Source organism: Eschrichtius robustus, chromosome 3 (genome assembly GCF_028021215.1).
Source record: "Eschrichtius robustus isolate mEscRob2 chromosome 3, mEscRob2.pri, whole genome shotgun sequence".
In the NCBI taxonomy this organism is placed as follows: Eukaryota; Metazoa; Chordata; class Mammalia; order Artiodactyla; family Eschrichtiidae; genus Eschrichtius; species Eschrichtius robustus.
In genome coordinates this window covers 57,659,904-57,682,027 of record NC_090826.1, presented here as the reverse complement: position 1 = coordinate 57,682,027, position 22,124 = coordinate 57,659,904, and the positions used below count along the sequence as shown (strand labels likewise).

At 38.5% G+C, this 22,124-nt stretch overlaps 1 protein-coding gene across 5 annotated transcripts in view; it reads right to left on the bottom strand.

Moving 5' to 3' along the window:
- Positions 1-22,124, bottom strand: part of SGIP1 (SH3GL interacting endocytic adaptor 1) — a 211,969-nt gene that overhangs the window by 112,487 nt on the left and 77,358 nt on the right. For 3 of the 5 annotated variants that reach the window (XM_068540058.1, XM_068540060.1, XM_068540057.1), the window contains exon 2: positions 2,114-2,177. In XM_068540058.1, the coding sequence (XP_068396159.1) occupies positions 2,114-2,177 (64 nt within the window). Of the gene's footprint in view, positions 1-2,113; positions 2,178-20,449; positions 20,509-22,124 lie in introns of those variants that run through there. The other 2 variants (XM_068540062.1, XM_068540059.1) reach the window with 2 other exon arrangements.

Sequence of the window (22,124 nt, the reverse complement as noted above, 5' to 3'; positions counted from 1 at the left end):
ATTACTATGAGGATTAAAAAGGATATCAGTACATACAAAATACCCTGCACAGGACCTGCCACTTAGCACAGGCTCTCTCCTTTCCTCTTTCTATCAGCCATTGTAACGATGATCAAATCAGGAAGCTCTGGTTCTAACTCCACTCTATCTAAGGACACTCAATCAGCTGAAGTTGGAACTGGCAGCTACCATAGCAGGTTACTTGGCAGCCCTCACGGAGTTGCAACAGCCCTGAAAACAGTTTGTATCAACAATGTTTCAGTGATCGCAGACTAACATAAGCATTACCTAAATCTGAAGGGATAGCACATTGCCAGAACATTTCTCCAGCCTTCTGCAAGAATGATATATGACCCAATTAGAGAGCAGGGGCTCATGAAAAGCAAAGGCTTACACTAAATGTCTTGTCCTTTGACCATCACTGCTGGCAGAAACAGTTTATAGCTAATTTGCTATCACCTAAGTAAACTGGGGCGCTCAGATGATAAGAAGTAAAGGACAGATGCTTGGGATTTTACAAGCAAATGTCTTGTTAGAGTACTTCAGAGAGATATTGGGCATCTACACAAAGCCATGAAGAGTAACTTCCTCATTTTCATGTTTTTAGAAGTGGTGATGGAAGAGTGGTACTTTGGCCACCGCAAATGAGCTCAGCCTGCCCTGGGGAGGTTGTTTGACCTCTTTTTCCTTTTGAGGGAGCTTTTTTCCTTTTTAATTTTCTTCACACACCAGAGATTATGTGTAGTCAGTTACAGAAACCGTCTCAAAGAAAATGGATTTGTTTTCTGCTAATGATGTTCTCCTGAGATGTGTCTAATAGTGTCCCCCACAACGCACGGCACATTGCAGGTGGCAAAAGATTCTGTTGACAGACGGACTGCTACAGTGTCTGGTCTTTTATGGAAATTCGATTCCATCTAGTGCAAACTGAGGCCCATTAGAGGAAAGTGTATTCTAAGTCCGTGGAGCTATTGGCAATGCTGGAACCAGAGCCCAGGTCTTCCGACTCTGGTGAACGAACCATCTCCTATTCTGGTTAATGTTTCAAAGTTGGCAATTTCTTAAGAAATAATGAAAATTATATAATGCTCAGAAAAATTTTTTTCTAATTTAATCATTTAGAAAAATTGGCAAGACTAGAATAAATGCAGCTTCCATGAAATAATTATTTACCAAAAGAAAAAACACAAAGAAAAGGTAAGAACAGGGGACTTAACATTAGATATCTGGACAAAAAATAGCTTTTTACCCCCCAATCCTTTACAGTCTCTGGTTTAAAAGCCTTCAAGCCTTCAAGGTCGCCCACTGCCTAAGGAAGGAAGCCCAGACACCTCAGCCTGGCTGGTACTTAAAGCCCTTCCTATCTGGCCCTGATCTCCTTTCCAGCCTTGCCTCCCACTATTACATTTATGTGCAGCCGACAAGTAGACAGACTGCTCTGTTTAGCTTGTCCTGAATACCTACTTGGCTTTTCCACAACTCTGCTTTGGCTGTTGTTCCCTTTGCATGAAACGCATGTCCTCATCTTCTTGAGGCCAAAATCAAGGCTCCTCCCTCTTTGAAGCTTCACTGATCATCTATTCAAATATGAGCTTTCCCACCCTCCAATTCCCCGGAAATTCCATTTCTAATCGCTCCTAAGGAACTTACCACGTATTAATTTGTATTCGTGATGATAGGAGTAGTGGCTGCTGCCATTCACTGAGCGTTTACTAAGTACGTGTTACCACGGTTGCTGTATCAAGTGTTAGCTCTTTTAGTTATATGAAAGATACTTCAACTTGCGTGATAGATATTCTATTCCATGAATTATAAATTCACAGAGGACAAGGCCACAGGGCAATTCTCCGCACCTTGTGATAAAATTTATGCACCACAAAAATGTACAGAATGAAAAGCTAAAGGTACGAGATCAACATAACCTTTTCTCTTTTCACCTGTGCCTAAACAACTGTTGATTTTTGCATTTTCTAACTTTCTTTCAGGGATTCTTGCCAAATAAGGGGTTTAATAGTTTCATTATTCTGCTATACAGCAGACCACACCAGATCTGTGTTTCCACACGGTCACAGCCAGCGGATGCTGAGCAGTGGTGCTCTCCTTAAGTACATACGTAGAATCAGTGTCCTTTTCTTTCTTCCGTATTCCAAAGGCCTTCCTTGTACGTTTTTTCAATCCTGTGGGAAAACAACAAAAGGTCAAAAAATCTATTTTCTATTTGAATGTTCCTAGCAACATTCAAGTGAACATATTTTTAAAGTTGCAATATATTAGTTAAATTTGAATGTTCAAAGAGCAATGAAAGTTTCTTCATGTGTATGCATGTGTGTGTGTGTGCATGTGCATAGGATGCATTATTGTTTTTCAACAGATGTTTATCAAGGACATGGCACTGTAAGTTCTTAGCACTATGAGCAATGTAAGAATATTAAAAAAATGGAAAGGAGATCAGGACAAGGTACAGAAAAGTTGGCAAGCTTTTCTTAGACTATTGTTAGTCATCGCCCAAATTGGCGCTGTGCCAAGAAACCCCATCACAGACTTAGAAGAACAGTAATTTCCAGGTTAGACGGATTCTTGAGACTGGGATAGTTCCAAGACAGAGATTATGTAAACCATACGAGAGAGCCACATTGGCCTGGCACATCTTTGTATCCCATATTCCCAGTTCATCTTTTTCTACTTCCTCAATTCGGTGGCTATACTGGATTCTCTCAACATCCCCAATATCTGTACTCCTGTATCTCTTTTCTCCTTATGTGGTCCTTGCCACTGGCTGAAATGCTTTTCCTGTTTTGTTGATATTTACAACCTCCATATGTGCCTTCAAGGCCCAGGCAAATGCCCCCTCCTCTGTAAGGGCCTCTCAATCTTAGTGCCATCAGAAAGTGACTATCCTGTGCTCCCCCAAATGTTGCTGTTATATGTATTACAATATATCAAAGCATTCCACTTATTAGTTCCTATGTCAGTTTCCCTCATAGACTGTAAGCCTTTCTAGGACAGAGGCCAAGGATACCCTCGGTATGTCCTCTACGCCAAGTAGAGGAACCAGATAATATTTGTTGATTTAAGATGTCTTCCAGGAAGCATCATTCAGGTGGTATTGGGGTAAGAAGGCTCCTTTTCTTCCATCCTGGACAAACCAAGCCTAGTCTTGTATCTTCTATTCTTCTCCTGTCAAGGCTCTGTCTGGGTTTCCCATCTCCCACATGTCCTGTAATTACATATGTGGCTTGTGTTTCTCATGTTAGTGAGTATTATTCAAATATACCAATGCCTATATATTCAGAATCTTAGACTTGTTACTGGTGGTTTGGAACTTCATCCTGACAAATTAGAGCTGGAAAAGTCACTGACGTTCAGGATTTGTTTGGCATTACCGGGTGGATCAAGGGGAAAAACACTGACAAAATCAGAGATTTGATGACATCTTTTTTTAAGACATGTGAGTCAGCCCAGACCACTCAGATGATCTGAGTCATTCATTATCTGGCTCTTAGGATACTACTCAAATATGATCTCCAAGATGCCTCTGTTTGTCTAATTTTGCATTTGAATAGTCATTCCATTTAAGATGTTTAGGTCTTTAAAATGTCAATGTTTAAAAAAAAATCTCCTCCCACATTAAGCTATTCTCCATTATCCTCCACATGAGGAGTTTATAGAAAACTTATTGACATTTAAAACTACCCACCCATAATATTTAGGAACACCTTCTCTCCGTTCATTTTTAATTTTGATTGTGAAAAACTTCTTTCTTCTCACCTCTAATTGCCTTATCTCCTTATAGGGACAAAATATTGTAGTTAAAAATCATCATTTTCCTCCTATAATTTTTCTTGGGCTTCAAGTCTCTTAATTGGCTTCTCCATGCTTCTAATTCAGCTTTGGAGTCACAATGAATGCTATATTCACCAGTCACTACTGGTTTTTATAGACTTATAAACCAAATGCTATTATTATCTTATGTTTTCAAATTACTCTATTTTCTGTAACTTGACCATGAGACAAGAGATAGCATGCCCTACCAAACAGATGAGAAAATACAGACAAATTCCAGTAATTCTTGTATTAAATTAGTAACAGAGCAGGCAATAGTAATTTTCCATAGACTCTGTCCTGTTTTTGACCACCAAACTTGGATAATAGCCAACATGAACTAGGTCACGAACATCACGAGTTGTCCATTTTCCAGTGAAAAGTGCCCTGGATCAAGCTTCAGGAGACAGAGTCCATTCCCAGAATCATTTCTAATTGTGTAGATGAGTACGAGTTACATTCTTTTTGTATTTCCATCTCTCAGTGTACAACAAATCAGCCAGTAATAAGGAATGAAAGAATTTGCATATGTTCACAAAATGCAATGCCATTCTGTAGTTTTAGTTTCACTGAAAGTCATATTTCCCATATGTAGAATACATTCCCATATATGGAATATAAATAGGAATACACCAGAGATGTGACATTCCAGAAAAACAAAACTAATCAAATTATTGAAAAAGAAAAAACACTGAAAACTTTTCCCCCTTAAAAGGTGGAAAGATGTGAGAAGTTTAGAAAAGTATGAAGAAAACTCTGAAAGACTAAAACAAAGTTATGAAATATAAAAGTTATTCATATCTTAATAGCTTTTTGAGAAGACCCAGGAAGAAACAGTCATACCAACCATGTTAAAAGTGAATGGAGAGGTGTGGTCAAGTCTTTTGAGAGTTTATTTAAAAATATTCAAAGAAATTCTTCAGAAGACAGCAAGGACAGTCAAAAATCTTACAGGAGTAACAAGTTTAAGACACTATGTCTGGTAACATGATAAGCTTAAAAAACAGTATATCCAGTGATTTTTCACTTCTGACTCCAGAATAGTGCAATTGTTTTTAGGCTGGGTCATGAATTTTTGTCAACTACTCTTTACCAAAAATGGGAGGGAAAAAAAATCAAGTGCCTTTGAGAAACGAGGTGAATAACTTTTCCCTTGCCAATATCAAAACAAAGAGATCTAAAGAGAAAGAATTTTAAGGTCCTGATGGTCTGGGGCTAGAATAGTTTTCTTCCAAGCTATGGAATTGAGAACATCCTCCCGCGTGCATGCAGAACTGGGTCAGAAGTCTGGCCTGTGCCTCTTAGCGTCTCTCCACCTAATTTAGATTCTTTTAGCTTCCATCGGTACTATGGTAGAAGCTAGCAAAGTCTGGGAACAACAACAACAACAACAAAATTAAAAACAGACTGAGTTTTAAGAGGGTAGGAAAGCTTATTTCAAAATAGGTAGTCCTGGATATGATGTTACAAGATAGTGAAATAAAGAAACATGCAGAAACTGACAATAGTGACAGCACAAATATATATAGTAATATTTGTAGCTATCATTACCGAGGTCCTACCTATGGGCCAGGTACCAGCTGCTTTGTGTATGTTGACTCATTTAATTTTCTTACAAACGTTATGAAAAAGTAGGAGGTGTTTTCTTTGCAAATGATGAGCCTGAGGGTTCACCTGAGTTAGGTTTTATTTATCATCATCTCTAGGGAGGAAATTGGAGGCTCCTTCTCCCTCCACGGATCCCCAAAGTACTGCTGGACTCTGTCCTAAGTTCCTTTACACTCTCTCCCTGGGGCAATTTCATTCACTCACATGGTTTCATTTTCCATCTGTATGCAGATGAACCCTAAATCCATAGGTCAGATCCAGTATTATCTCATGAGCTTCTGGATATACAGCACTTCTTCTCATGCTCAAACTTCTACAAATAGACATCAGATTTCTTTGAAAGCCTTTAGGTGCCTATAATATATATATATATATATATATATATACATATATAATATATGTATATATATATACATATATGTAATCAAACCTCTAAAGGTATGTCCAATCTATTAGTTTACAATTATTTTCTGAATAAAATCCCCCTTAAAATGAAATAGTTCTCCATGAACTAATGAATGGATAAACAAAATGTGATGTACCCATACAATGGCATATTATGCAGTCATTAAAAGGAAGGTGATACTGACACATGCTACAACATGCATGAACCTTGAAAACATTATGCTAAGTGAAAGAAGCCAGATACAAAGAACCACCTATTGCGTGAGTCCGTTTATGTGAAATATCTGGAGTAGGCAAATTCACTGATACAGAAAGCAGAGTAGAGGTTGCCAGGGGTGGGGTAGAGGGGAAATGAGGAGTGACTGCTTAATTGGTACAGAGTTTCCTTTTGGGATGATATAAAAGTTCTGGAACTGGATAGTGGTGATGGTTGCACAACACTGAGAATGTACTGAATACACTTAAACATGGCCAAAATGGTAAATTTTGTCATGTGTATTTTATTACGATAAAAAAGAAACAGAATAGCTCAAGCCAGATTATTCTGTGACCAGAGGGAAGAAAGATAGGAGGGAGTGAAAAAGAAAAGAAAGAGACGAGGCAGATTGGCTTAAAAGTTTGGAATCTTTTTTTTTCCTTTTTATTTATTATTTTGCTAAAGTTGTCAAATATTTAGTTAAGAAACTGGGAGCTATATAGTCACAAATCTGTGTTCGTGATGACCTTCACCATCGAGAAAGTGATATGTCCGCAAGAATTTACAACTACAACAAAACCTCCAGCTTTTCTCTCTCACATAACAGCTGTTTACAAAAAGCTTGTCATGAACACATTTTTATGTAATGTTCCTTTCAGCTTTTCTCGTCAGATCACAATGTTATGTTAATCCCTACTGGATGGTAAGCTCTGTGAAGTCAGACACTCTACTATGTAGATGTCTGTCTTTATTTTCACTGCCCCATAGTGTTTCATGAATAGAACATTCCTTAAAATGATTACTCAATTGTATTAAAATAGAGGCATTATTTCTCATCTTCTTTTCAGACTGCAAGTCAGGCCATTGGAAGCTTATGAAATCAATTTGATAGGGTGAAACTTCCATTCGAAAATGAAGTAGAAGAGAAAAACTAAGTGTGCATTGCCTGTAGAAAGGATGAAGACTGTATAATGAAATTCTTGGCCTCAGCTGTGTGGGTGGCGAGTGTCTGCAAACTGGGTGACCATGTAAAATATATTTCTTATGATAGCTCCAAAAAGTTTGAAAGTCTTTAAAAAAAATAAACCTTTTTTTTTAAAGTCTTTTAAATTTAAAACACAAATTACTGTGTTCATTATGTTTTTCTCTGAAATGTCTCCTAACTAATTAAAAAATAAAGATACCTTAGAACTTCCTGACTTTGAGTATACAACTCCGCAGGTGAGGAAGAAATAATACAGCAAAACATTACCTTTATCAATTTTCTTTTCTCCCAAGTGTAACTGTTCTATAGAGATTCACTGAACAAACACTAAATTCTAAATTTGAGCCTCTAAATGTTACAATGAAAACAGAATTTGTCAGAGGGATCTTCCAAAAAAGAAAATTTAGCCTCTATACTATATACTAATTTTAGGTAAAACATCAAAATCTGATACTCAAAAGAAATACAGGGTTTTTGCTTGGTTGGTTTCACATCTTCTATTTCTTAAAATTGCAATTGAAATATTTTTCCCTAAAAATGAAGACTAGTTCTATAGATGGACAGATTGAGATAACAGTCCTGGAGTTGAGTCCAAAACAGGAGAAATAAAGGTGTGAGTGTCCTGTAGGCGGGAGCTGAGGACCAAACTCACAGAAGATTCTGCTGGCCTTCACAAGACGCTCTCCTGCCACATAGGAGTGAAAGTGGAGAGTCCTGCCAATACCTCCTCTCTTCTCTCTTTGTCCTGAATTCCTACCATTCCACTGCTAGCTGGTAAGACAACAAGAAGAGGTCAAAGGTAGACTGGTCACCATCCTATCAGCATGTTGGCAGCAAACTGGTTTATCTCCAAGATAACTTAAAGGGACTGGGATGGGAAGAGATGTGGCACTATATTTTATTACCTTCCTCACTCATGTCACAGTCTTGCTTACACACTGCTTTCACTAACAACTCTTTATTATGGTGTTAAAAGCCCCATATAAGCATTTTGCATTTAAAATCGATGAAAAGGCATCACTTTTGGAGATCATGTTCCTGTTCTGCTTCCCACTCCTCTACAAACAGTGCTTTTGAGCAGAGCTTGGACCAGTCATGGCCTGGGCACAGAGCTGGCTCTAAGAGTGACCTAGAGCTTTGGAAGAAAGAGGAGCACCGGAAGGAGGAGAGGGTGGCAGTGACAGCTGTTTAGGGTCAGTATGTAAGACACAGTTCATAGGGGAATGCAAACCATCTTCTCATGTATCTCCTCCAGAAGCATGAAGATGCCCCTCCCAGATACAGAGCAGGAGACATGGTGGAAGGGAGCAGAATGACTGCTTTCTTTGGAATCCAAAGATCTGGAATCAAATCTTAATTGGACCTCTTACTGGCTGTCATTTGCAGCAAAACGTATAGAGAATCTGAGAGGCACTGTGTTACTTTCAATATAAGATTCATGTCCTCCCAGGACATGAGGTTTGGAGGAATAGCCTCAGTTTTTCTCTCTGTAAAGCCTAGGAGTGAGGGGAAGGCAGCGCTGGTTCAGAGTCCCTCATACATGTCATGCACTATGCTAAGCGTTTTCACAAACTAACCCTTTCAAAAAGCCCAGATGGTATTACTAACCCCTACTTTATGGATTAAGAAATAAACTCAAAGTGATTAAGTTCCTTTTCCAAGATCACCAAACAAACAAGTTAGATAAGACCAAGATTTTGAGCCAGGTCTGTATGCCTCCAAGCCAAGCGACTTACCGGGTAGTCCCAATGCTTCTCTCGGTACCCAGGGCCATGCCTAGTACACGGTGGACACACCATCCATGTTTGTCTAACACCTTTTAAAAAAGCCACTGAATGTTTGTATAATAATTAAAAGAAAAACCAAATGACTTTTCTGGATGTTTGCAATCTACATTCCATTGATGTTTAGTTTTTGAATATTTATTTGTATATATGGAGGTATCAGGGAAAGAGAAGGAGCCCTAAGCTGCATGGGGTGGACCTATCTGACAGCATGTGCATTAGGGCAGGGAACAGAGACTCAGGGGGAGGGGTGTGGGGTGGCCTCACCACACTTTTAGGTGAAGAATGTATACAGTGGCACATTGAAAAGCTAAATTTAGCCCAAAACACACATCATGAATAAAAACCAATAGATGTAATTTGTTAAGTACTTAAGAAGTTTCAGGAAATTCATCAGAAACTTCGTTATCTTAGCTCAACACAACCTTATAAAGCGGGAGCTATTATTATTGTATTGATTACATACCATGGGGCATGAGGAGTGACTGGTGTCAGGTCACACAGGTGGTAATTGACGGACCACATTTCTTTTTTTTATGTTCATGGTTATAGTTTATTACAGAAAGGCTTATTACAAATTAAAATCAGCAAAGGAAAAAGGATGCTTAGAGCAGATTTCAGGAAAAACCAAGTGCAAGCTTCCAGTTGTTCTCTCCTACTTTTGCATGGGTAGTGCTTAATTCTCCCCGTAGCAATGTATGACAACACATGTGAAGTGTTGCCAACCAGGAAAGCTCCCCTAAGTTCAGAGTTTTTACTGGGGGTCAGCTCACATAGGCATGGAACACCTGCATGACTGACCTGAGGTTTTCAGTCTACAGTCCCCTAGATGTCAACTGATAAACCCAAAGCTTCAGGCATACAAAGGCAGGTGTTCACCACAAATCACACCGTTAGCCTAAACTATCTGGTATGGCTGAAGGTTTCAGATATACGATACCACTCTTATCAGGCAGGGTATTCCAAGGGCTCCCTCGGAATTTAGTTCCCAGCAGTTGGGACAGACCACATTTCAAAGTCCCCTCTGCCTAACTCCAGAGTCTATGCGCTTCATGTCTTTGGAATATCTTTCTGTTAGTTGACAATTCGTCTTGCCTTCTTATCAAAAAAAACAAAAACCAAAAAAACAAAAACCAAAAAAACCAAAACCTTGATTTTTTTTTTCAATTGAGAAACATTTTTAGGGAAATTAGGCAGTACATTTGTTAAACACAAAGACTGTGTTTTGCATGTTTAAATCTTTTTGTATTGCCCAGTGAACATAAGGAGACCCAATAAATATATGCTAAATGGATTATTTCTGTAATAAATGTAAATTTTCAAGCCTGAGTCTTCGTCAGCTTGGAGGGTTACTCAAAGGTGAATCACATGTAATGGAATTACTTATTTTCTGCAGGAACCCAGGCCAAACATTTGGTCTCAATAATAAAAAACAGGCAAATTTAATTGCCCTGGGCGTAATGCCACATATTGACAGCAACTCTCACTGGCAATGTCTATTAATTATAATGGCCACTGTATTTCTGTCAGGAAAGATTAAAATGCTTTGCGTATTAGCTCTTCCCCTAAGTTTTAAATATAGGTACTATAATCCAAGTCAGATTCTTTGTCCTAAGAAGGTCTTACAGAAAAATGTAAGACCAGTTAAGATGAAGGCCAGTCTCTCCCATGATTTTTTTTGATATTTATGATTTCCAGTGCCTAGACTATTGCCTAAGATATGGGGATGCTTAATAGAGGTGAGTACCAGGGAATATGAAAAGTCAAGTTCAGTGTCGAGCAGTACCTGGCACAGGGTAGTCACTTAACAAAAGTTTGTTGGTTGCTCTACACATTTCCAGATTGTTCAAAATTAGTATGTATGTGGTCTGAATGCTTTACTTTCATTTTTATGTGACTCAAAGGAAATCCAGGTGATCTTTGTACTTAGTGAGCACAGAGCCTCTTTACAATATGGTACCCCTTTATTCTGAGCTGAGCCTATTGGGGGAAATATGCATCTTAATGACGCACTCCATTAGCGCTGGATTGCAAAAGAGGCTGATGTGGATGGCACCTTGAAGTTCAGATTTGATATACGGGAGTTCATGTTAGTGCGCTGAAATGGTGATGACTGTAAGACAATTAAGACTTCAAGGGCTAAAAATAGTGACAACTTTTAAAGAAATATTTGACCTTTTGGAGACATGGAAGAAATGTTGAAAAGAAAATGGTCATGGAACAGGTTTGCCACGAACGAACTTAGTATTTGCTATGCCAATATCAGTGCAATGAAGGAGTTGAGTGGGAATGGGAAGAATTTTAAGCAGGTGAACAACTTCTATTAAGCTTTAAATACAGTAGCAAGAGCCATGGGAAACATGCAGTTGTAAAAAAACGTAGGAGCTTTGAGCTCTGAAAAACTTTTGTTCAAATCCCATCCTCACTACCTCCTGGGGTAAGTTACATAACTTCTCCGACTCTCAGTTTTTTCAGCTATCTATCATAAAAGGTTTTTGTAAAGTTTAAATGGGTGTAAAAGCTTTGTATCATACATAAAATATATTGCGCATCACTTTATACATATTTTTCTTGCTTTTCTTGCGGTTTTGATAGTTACAAAGCAACTAGAAATCAGCTATTTTAACAGATTACATAAAAGTAACTAAATGCCTGATTTCAGCACTTATAGCATCTCCATAGCTCTATTCCTTTAGAAATAAAAATACAACATCAAAATTTGAAAATAATCAAATTTTCAAAATCTCAAGCTTCTCCTGGTTACAGCTATAAAAACAAAACCAAGATCAAGAAATGTAATTTACTAACATCTATTATAAAAGATAAGTGGGGATTTAAAAACTCACAGTAAGAAATACAACAATCTCCTGAAGCAGGAAAATACATCACTGATGAAGCCCTTATTGTGTGCAAATCTATTCCAAACTTTAATCAGCTGGTCATCCCAGCATGATTTGAAAGTAAGCCAGTGTTACTTTTACTTGGGTTAGTGGTATACGACTTTGTTTTCTGCTCCTACTAGGTAGGGAGAAGAACACTTCAAACACTAGTGAAATTAATTTGACCTGTTTCTTGGGAACCTTGTTCTGTAAAATGGTTTTCCTCTTATTCTCTATTTCTCTCCCTCATTCTCTTTCCCCACATTCATTGATTCTCTTCTCTCCCCTCCATCTCCAGTCCCTCCCCAGACTGACACTGACACGTAAACAGAACTGAAGTTAATGATCCTGCACAGAAGGACTCTGGTTTTCAGGCATAAACAGAAAAATTCAATTGAATTGTAATTCACCAAATCTCATTTTCCAAACACTCCATTTTCAACAGAAAATAAATCCAAAAGAAAGCAAACTGCACAACAACAGAAATGCTTTTCGTATGCTCTTGTCTTTTTATATTTCATCTGGAGAGGAAGGAGCAAGTCCTTTGGAAAAATTTCTAAATTGTTACTACATGTGGTATTTAGCGCTGTGAATTAAATTCTTCAAATGTGAATTTATAAAAGAAAGCTGGAACGTGTCCTACAAAGAATCATTTTGGTTTAATTCTAACCTACTACATGGAGGCAGAGAGGTGAACAAAGGAAAGGCGATTTACATGGCATGGCTGACTCAATACATCACAGGTTATTAGCCAACTTTATTTAGTGGGAATCCATGAAGTCTACTTCTGAAATGGAATGGAAATGGTTTAAAAAGTTAAAAACATATAAACATGGAGTTGTTTTTTTAAAAAGAAGATCAGTTATCAGAGAAGCATACACAAAATAAGGGTTTAAAGGAACTAAATACAGAATTCGCGTCTAAGTTCTTTTGAGAAGCCTCTGGAATGCATGTGGATTGATTCTGTTTGTAAGATTTATAATCATCATCATCATCCGTCTATCTATTCACCTGTCCTCTATACATTTGCCTGCCCACCCACTCACCCATCTATCCTTTGGCTATACATTTCAATAGGTAACAAAGTTCAATGTCATGAAATTATGCCTGTTGTATAATATAAATCTACCAAGTTGCAATGAAAATCTACTCTCCTTTAGTCTGTTCTCATTGGAGGTAGAAAATATCAAGTCCACCCTCTTGGAAAATTTACCCTTGGTAGGCTTGTTGATTTATTAAGCCATGCCCTCAGCATCTTGGCAGACTAAACAGCCATATTGTTCCCTTGCTTTATTTACCAATGTTATATTCCAATCACTTAAATTCATGTTTGTTACTCTACAAATGATTCCCTGATTCTAGGTCTTCATATTTACCTAGGAAGCTCAGATGGCAACTTTCCCCATTACTGGTCAGTATTCTCTTCATCAATTTCTCAGTATTGGGCAGGGAGATAACTCTAGCCTTTTATTCAGTGCCCAGAGTCATGCAAGCTCCTGTATTTGGGATCACTAAAAGAAGATCTCATCTTCTCATTTGATGGTTGATAGAACAGGAACGTATTGGACGTCTATCATGTGCCAGGGGCTCTTCTGGACTAGAGATACAGTGTCTAATATGACCTTTGAATTACGTGAAATCAAAGATAAGTTACTAAAACCCTAAAACACCCCCTTGCAATTAAGTAGTTGTCACCTACTTTAGCTCCTCCTTTCCTACTCATTGATGGGACATGCATGCATAATTGTATGGTGTTTAAGATGAAGAGTGACATGAAATAAATATGTCAGGGGCCAGATCATGCAAGTTCTTGAAGGTCAAGTTAAGGACTTTAGATTTTAAAACGCAACAGGCAGGGAATTCCCTCGCAGTCCAGTGGTTAGGACTCTGCGCTTTCACTGCCAACAGCATGGGCTCAATCCCTGCTCCGGGAACTATGATCCCACAAGCCGCGCTGCGTGGCCAAAAAACAAAAAAAGTGCAACAGGCAGTTATTGAAAGCATTGCAGCAGGAAAGTGACATCGTCTAAATACTTGTTTTTTTCCACCAGCAATGTGAATTACTTAGTACCAGAAAGCTCCAGTAGTAATTTGTATAATGGTCACTGTGATTGCTAAATAAGTAACTTGTCTATTCTAGATCATCAAAAGACACAATCACATTAAGTATTGTTTTAGTGTTAAAAATATTATGTTGTACCAATTATTTGAAAACCAGCATTCAAGTTGGGTTCTGTTTAGAAACTCTCTCTAACTAAAATATTTATCAGAACAGCTGGATATCTGAGCATTTCTTACCACTTAAAAGTTTACCATTTGTGATAGTATGTAAGTATACCAATTTTGACAATCCTAATTGAGATTCAAACTAATTAAGAGCCTTCAAACTAATTAAACTCCTGTAACTCCTGAACTCAAACTCCTCAGAGTTTTGTTACATTTGCAGTCAGCCTTCAAATCAGATTCTAGCTTTACTACTAACCAACTGTGCGATGTTGACAAGAATCAGTTACTCTCTCAAGAATTCAGCTTCCTGAACTATGAAATACCTGCTTCCCATGCTGCTGATTGTTAGTATTAAATGAGAAAATGGATCTGGAAATGTAAAAAAAATGCTACCTAAGAAAAAAGTAATATCATTATCTATTTGTATAATTATTATTATCATTTTAATTGAGGGTTGAAAATAGTAAACTGTAACAGTATATATCCTGTAAAAGTAAAGTATCCAATCCAGTGTAAATGGTAAGGTCTCTCTCTTCCCTTGTTTGCATGAAAAGGGGAGGAAAATCCATTTTCCCTAGCAAAACATCTAAGAGCATATTTTCCAGTTTCTTCCTCTGGGTAGCATTAACTCTAAAATTCTATAAAATCTTGCTTATTTGCTTTTCAACCATCTATTAAGATAAGGACAAGTGTTTACACGAGGCATGGATAATCTAAACTGCAACTTCCTCCTTAGCCAGTTCCTTTGCCAGAGGTTCCCTCTCCATGGAAAATAGTACCATCACCCCTCAAGACGCTCCATCCAGAAATCTAAGAAGCACCTTTGACTCTTTTCCCTCCCTCTCCACAGCCAATCCATCAGAGAGTGCTATTAGCTTCTTATGCACATCCAGTCTGTTCACACAGGCTCCTTCCATCTCTGTCACCTTCAAGACGTGGCCTCTAAGATTGTCGTGGAAGGGAAAGAAAGCATGAGGAAGTTACCTGGGATACTTTACCACCTCAGCCAGGAGGGACAGAGTTATGCTTATATACCATTGACCAGAAGGGTTTGGGCTGATATACCATCTGGTCTCACCAAGATGTAAGAGATGCTGGAAAACAAAGTCCCTGGCTGTGAAGTCACTCCCCAGCAACAGCTCTGCGCTGTGGAAAGCAAGCTTGGCTCTTTGGAAGTCAGCTAGCTGTCTCTTCCAATCCCTATACACATGAGCCTCACCTCCCATTTCACTTCTCTGCAGCTGAGAACTCTAGTCCCACATAATTAATTGATTCTGCCACTTGCTACTTGTGTTACTGTCAATAAATTTATGCTTCTCTCAACCTCAGTATTCCCATCCATAAAATGGATCTTATCTCATAGGGTTGCTATGAAAACTAAATGAATCATGCATGTAAATTGTTTAGCGAATCAATGGCTTATCACAATCAATATTTTCTAGAAACTGAGTCTGGATATAAAATTCTTAAAATAATTCTTAAAATTGTTGGAATAAAAAAAAATCTATACTATGGTTTACTGAATTATCTTTTCACCATAAAGGTAATGGTTGAAGAAGACTTCGGAGATTTTTGTTGCCTTTTTTCCCCCTAAACTCCCAATTTAAGCAAAACATTCTTGTTCTTTGAAGAAGCTTTTAATAAGCCTCCATTAAAAGATTAAAAAGGGGAAATAACATAGGCAGTTAAATCACAGAATATCAGGGTACACATTAACTAATAGATAAGCAAAACTGAAGTGCCGGGAGACTAAAGCAACATGCCTCCAGCCACACAGAAAATTATAGAGAAGGCTGGATTCAAACCTTTGTCCCTTTACTTTAGTTCAGTATACTTTACCATATTGCTTCATTATGTATGAGTGGGCATAGGTATGTGTGTGTATAAATAAATATATAATAATATAAAAAATAGCCTGGCGTTCCCTGGTGGTCCAGAGGTTAAGACTTCACACTTCCACTGCAGGGGGCGCCGGTTCGATCCCCGGTGGGGGAACTAAGATCCCACATGCTGCGCAGTGCAGCCAAAAAGTTTAAAAAAATATATATATATATTTTTATATTTATATAAAATAAATATATAAAATTAAAAATATATTTTTTATATATATACATATATATAAAAAAGGGAGAGAAAGTACACAAACTATCTCCCATAGTGCTCTAGAATACCAAGTAGTTTTAGGTTTGAATATGGTTTTTGTTTCTACTTCTATGCTAAATATATCTCATTACTTTCTAAATGTCTAGAACCGTGTCATGAACCCCTATTTGGCTGAATAGCATTCCCCCGACAATCTGGGTCACAATTCCAGTGACACTAATACCATTTTAAGTGGAAATTTGGCATAGCATTTTGATTAAATTTTCTGTTAAGTACTCTAAAAAGACTTTTCATTTCATGAGACTATAACCTCAAAGGCAGAAGGAAGTAAAAGGTGACTTTAATAATGATAAAAACAAAACAAAACAGAAAAAAGTCATTAGAAATGGGGTCTGTAGAAACACCAAAATCCAAATGCTGAGTCTGAATTAAGCTAATTATGTGGTACTTTCCGCAAATGTATGTTGCTCTTCCTGGAACAGTCACGCTAACAAGAGTAATTCTATGCGAAATTCAAAAGTTTGCTAGCATCCTAGTCAGGTTGCCCCAGATATTTCTCCTCTGAAATGCATTTGAAAACCCCAAGTGACTATAGTTCCTTTTTTTTGACAGCCACCTAAATACATGCACACACTTGGTTCACCTCCGCCATTTGGTTTAATTAAACCCCCCTCAGTGATTTCAGCAGAATTCAGTCTGCTCTGAAGTTACTAGAAGACAGATCTCCTTGCTTAGGTTGGCATTTCAGGCCTGGTCTATCATAGTTCTCTAGTTTTATCTCTCGCTATTACTTGTAAACACTCCGCTCTGCAACCGAATGAAAATTCTCCTCATTCCCTAAACAAGTGTGCACGTCTGTGGCCTATGTATTAGCTTCTATTTTGAGGACTCTCTCTTTGGACCACCTTCTCTTTAGCAGACAACCACAGGAACCCACCTATGCTCCAGGTGGTTCATAAATACCCCGCCACACCTGCAGGAGGGTCTCCTTCAGAATTGATTTTTTTTCTCTTGGGTTCTTCCAAAACTTAAGACTCCACAATAGAAATTATCAAATTTTGCCTCATATGTCAGTTTACAGAGTCTTTGTTCTTTGGATTTTAAGCTGCATGAGGACAGGACCCACTTCTCATTCATCTTGTGCCCCATCAGTGAAGCTAATTCAGTGCCCTGCAATAATGTCAACAAAGTTAACATTGATTGAATTGAGAAAAGGGTTCTAAGCCAAGCCAAGGCTCAGGTGTCAAAAATGACCTTCTCCATCCCTGCTGGATATAAGCAAACAAATCAGGAGCTTTCAAGTTAAGTCTTCTTCCATCACTGAGAAAAGAACCTCCACTAAATACTTGCTAATCTTCACGTATACAAGCGCATGTATCATAAATACAGCCAACATCCTAAAAAGCCAGCAGAGTTAACGAAGAAGTGAAACAAAGGTGAAAGAAGGTATACTAGTGTGTGTACACAAATAAGATGTACTAATACTTGTGTATACAGCACAGAAGAGATCCTCAGTTTTTCTCATTGTCTGTTCCCTCCTGTTTTAAGGACAGAGACGACAATCTTACTAATCTTCTTTTCCAGACCAGAAGGGCAGCAGCTAATTAGAATGGGTCAAAGAGGCAAAGTTAAGCACAGGTAGCAATGGCAGCTGCCAGAGAGGAAATGGCACATCGCACTCTTCAGAAAATGAGAGGGCTTTTATCATCAGGCTACCAGCCTGGCTTGTAACAACAGCGCCTGATAGCTTTGTTGAATTATAGCATAGGGCATTACGTGGTATTCTGAACAATGATAAATATAAAAAGCACTTTTTAGTTGTTTTAAGTGGTTACAAAACTGTTACTTCTCACCATCAAAAATGGGTTAAATGATGTTTGATGATCTTTGCTTAAGAAATATAAGAATATTGATATATCAGAATATATGTTACATATATTAAATATATATTTATATATCTATAATATATAAACATATTAAATTTCACTTCTGATATCTCTAAAATGTAATATATATTACACATAAAATATATAATATTTTTCCCTCAGAAAATTAATTTCTGTGGGGTAAGACTGGCTAGTCTTAAGGTAGCATGTATTAAATGCCTGCCAGGTACTTTTCATGCATTATCTCATTAAAATGCACAACACCACACTGTGCTGTAAGTGTAATCATCTCTGCTTGGCAGACAAGGAACACTTCTTCGAGAAGTTCCACAACTTGCTGACACGGCATGGATTGGAAGTGATGGGCTGGGGTCTCATTTAGGCTTGTCGGAACCCAAGGCCTGTGCTCTTGACCCATATGCACGTGTCCGCTGGGTGACTGGGGAGAGAGAGCAGGTGCACACGGTGCCCTGACCGTGCACTTGCTGAAGGCACTCGGGAGACCCGGTGATTCTCCTCTCGCTCCCCCAGTTTCCTCTGCCAGCACTCCTGGGAATATCTGCTCTAGATGGTCTGCTACATTCTCTTGCTACCATTATTACAGAAAAAGATGTGTACAGTCAGGAAAATGAAAAGCAATAGCAAGAACTAAGTCAGCGGTTGGCATGTAGGAATGAAATATTTCCCTTGCCACCAAGTCCTAATGTTTTGAGTAGGCTTCCCCTCTGAAGAAATTGAAGAGATTGATCAGGCATCTCTGTGACAGGGTGTCCCCTGGTGGGGAAGCATCCCTCTGGGCCTTTCAGGACTCCCCCATGATAGAACAGGTTCAGCTACACAATCAGAAGGCAAGGCGAAAAGAATGGACCGGTTCTCTCTCTGAATTACCAGCTTTTATTTTAGCGATAGAGACAGTGACTTACTTTCTTCACTTACTCTCAGCCATCAAGTGCCAGCAAAACGTACCCTGCCACTGTGGTGCACCCTCCTTCACTCAGCTATACCCAATGGTAGACCATGCTTGAAACAATCAGTTTGCTGTTTCACATCTGCTTAAGGGTACTCTCTAGGACTTAGCAGGTTTTATTTATAAGTAATGCATAGTCAAGGATGCAAGGCTACCTGGTCACTGTGTGTAATAAAACTACAAGCCTTGGTGCCTCATCCTAAAGTAAATTGTCATTTGAGATAACCAAACAGTTAGTATTTTGTTTTGAAATATGAGGAAATATTTGAAATATTTGAAATATGAGGAGATATGGGGAAGTTCATGGTTAAAGGAAGGGTATTATAGACTCAAGAATGTTTCTTAAACAATTAAAACAGACCTTGGAATATCTGCTTGAATTCTGGTGAGGAAAAAATGTGATAAAAACCCCATAATAAGATAGTACAGTTCACAGAAACAATGCATGGCTCCAATTGTGTTTTCATCAGGGAGTATATTTTAGAATTCCAGGAAAAACATACTCATGAAAACGGTCTCTCTAGCTATAAAGAAATTTGGCCTTTTACTACGTAGCAGTGGCTCTTCACTTCTTTTGGTCGCAGACTCCATTGAGAATCTAATAAAAGATAGGGATCCTCTCCCCATAAGATATTGGCACAGACATATATCTACCAACCTGTGCATATTATTCCTGCATTATTGACTGGCTAAATGTATCACGGATCTCAGGTTAAGCCCTTTCCTCTGTAGGAACTCATTTTTTTTTGCATTAATGTGTAACAATAGCATATAATAAATGATCGTGGCCAAGACAACCCAGCAATGCCAAGCATTATGGTGAATCTTTGTCAGAAATTAAATGTTACTTAACACTTCAGAAGGAATCAGGGACTGAGTCAGGCTTAGAATTCAGTGGCTGTCCCTGGACCCATGATGATGGATGCTCTAAATTACAGTCCATCAGCTGAGTCTTTGTCATGTCTCACTCATGGAGCCTCCCTATTTTTCTTCTGGCTGGTCTAGTCATCCATCTGTTTCTATTACAAACAGCCACAGTGCTTTGGCTGGAACTGCAGCTTTCAAAACTGAGTAGAAGGAGGAAAGAAAACCCCAGAAGCTAAAGAGCTTGGTTATCATATTAGCAATGATAAGGGAAGAAAAAAATAAACATAGCTCCTACTGTGTGTTAATTACAATGCTAGGCTCTCTCACGTATTTTATCTCATTTAATCTGTAACTCATTCCTGCTGGGTAGGTATTATCAATCCACTTTTTACATGCAGGTAAAAATCTAAGAGATTATGTGACTTGTGTAAGACACCATGGTTAATAAATTGCACTAATATTTAAATATATTTGTGTCTGACTCCAAGTCTAGTATTTTTCTACTAGATAATGCTTTTAAAAGTACTTATTAAAAACATCTGAGATCTAACTCCATGCTTCCAGTATCTTGAAATTATCTATGTCTGAGAGACCTCAAAGCTTCCTCAGATGAAAAGTTATGCATGGAGGAAAAGGTGACATACACCTCCTAGAACATTCAGGTGAATTCCAACACTAAGGTCACATGGTTTTCACTGAGACAAAGCAGTCGAAACCTTACCTGGAGGACTGGGCTTCCGTCCAGGAGCATTCAGACTCATAATGCTTTTTCTCCCAAGACATGGCTAATTGAACCACAGAGACAATCAGAGGTATCAGGCAGTCATGATGAAACTTCGTATCCTCTTTCCATTCACCCTCAGACACCAAATTAGCCTTCACCTGTATTTCCTTCTAGATTAAGAGTCAAAGCTTTTATGGACTGTCATGGCAAGAATATCAGCTTGTTTTGGGCTATAAAGGGGTCATGAGTCATTGTTTTGCTCTATTTGTTAAGAACTCTGGGACACACCAGATAACACAGTAGTTTTGTAATATCTAGACTGATTGCCTCCCCCCACATCCCATTAAGAGACAGTCTGGTATAATGACTATGTCCCTACTCTCCTTAAATTCATTTCAAGTGTCTAGGTTGAAAACAAAGCCACATTACAATTCTTTAGAGAGATGTCTTACAGAGGTGTCCCATCTCTTCACCTTCTTTGACAGCTTCACATTTCTACGTCTCCTTTCATTTCTCTACCTCTTGGGCAAGGTAACTGAGATGAGGTAAGCAGACAGTCTGGGGGGCCAATGTTTCCAGAAAGTCCTGCTCATGGAGTTCTACCTGGGGAACTACCGCCATAGAGCAACTGAATAGTCAGATAAGAAAGCCTTCAGATGACGTCTTCCAAAGTCATGCTTAGAATGGACCCTGGCTTCTCCCTTGGTAACAGCCTCCTGTAACTCACCTGAAAACATCTGGCAAATGCTTATTGAGCACCTACTATATTCTGGACATCATTCTAGATATTGTTCTATGGAGATAAATAAGATAGAGCGTCTGCCTTTGAGGAGTACTGCTGAGTTGGAAAGAGTGATTCATAAGTATAAAATTTCAATAGAGCGTATTTGGGTATGCTTATGTGCAGTAGTTAGTCCATGAGAGCAAATAAGAGAGGCACCCACCCCAACCTGGGGACTTAGAGAAGAGTCCCATCTGACATGCATAACATGAGTATCAAAAGATGAGTAAGAGTTAGTCTGGTGGAAACAAAAAAGTGGGATGAGCAAAAAAAGTGGTCCGGACTGAGGAAACCACATAAACACAGGCACAGAAGGATGAAACAGATGACATGCATGGACAAGTAACAACAATTTGCTATTTGTTTCTAAAACTAAGTAAAAAGGAGACAGTGACAGGAGATGGGGCTGGAAAGGTAGGTAAGGATCTGGTCATAGAGAGTCCTCTATGCCATACTAGGTAACTTGGACTTCATTCTGTAGGATATTATGAAGCAAAGGCAGGCTTTTAGCAATGCAGTTACATGCTTAGACTTGTATGTGGTGGAGAAGATGGGTTAAGAAGGCAAGACCAGAAGTAGGGCGACCAGTTTAGAGATCTTTGCAACAATCTAGTCAAGAGATGTGATGGAGACCTGGGATTGAGCAGTGGTACAGGAATGAAGACCACAAGAGTGGATTAAAGAATTTATTTAGGAGGTAAAATAGGAAAAACTTAGTGAATGACTGGATATTGGATTGAGGGGTGGGAAGAGCCCAAGATGACTCTAGTTAGAATAAGGGGCTAAAGGTTGACTAGGGAAAACTCAAATGTCTCAAGAGTATACAAACAATCAGCTAACCCGTGGCTAATCCAATGCAATAATTTATACCTAGTTACATAGCAGTGATTG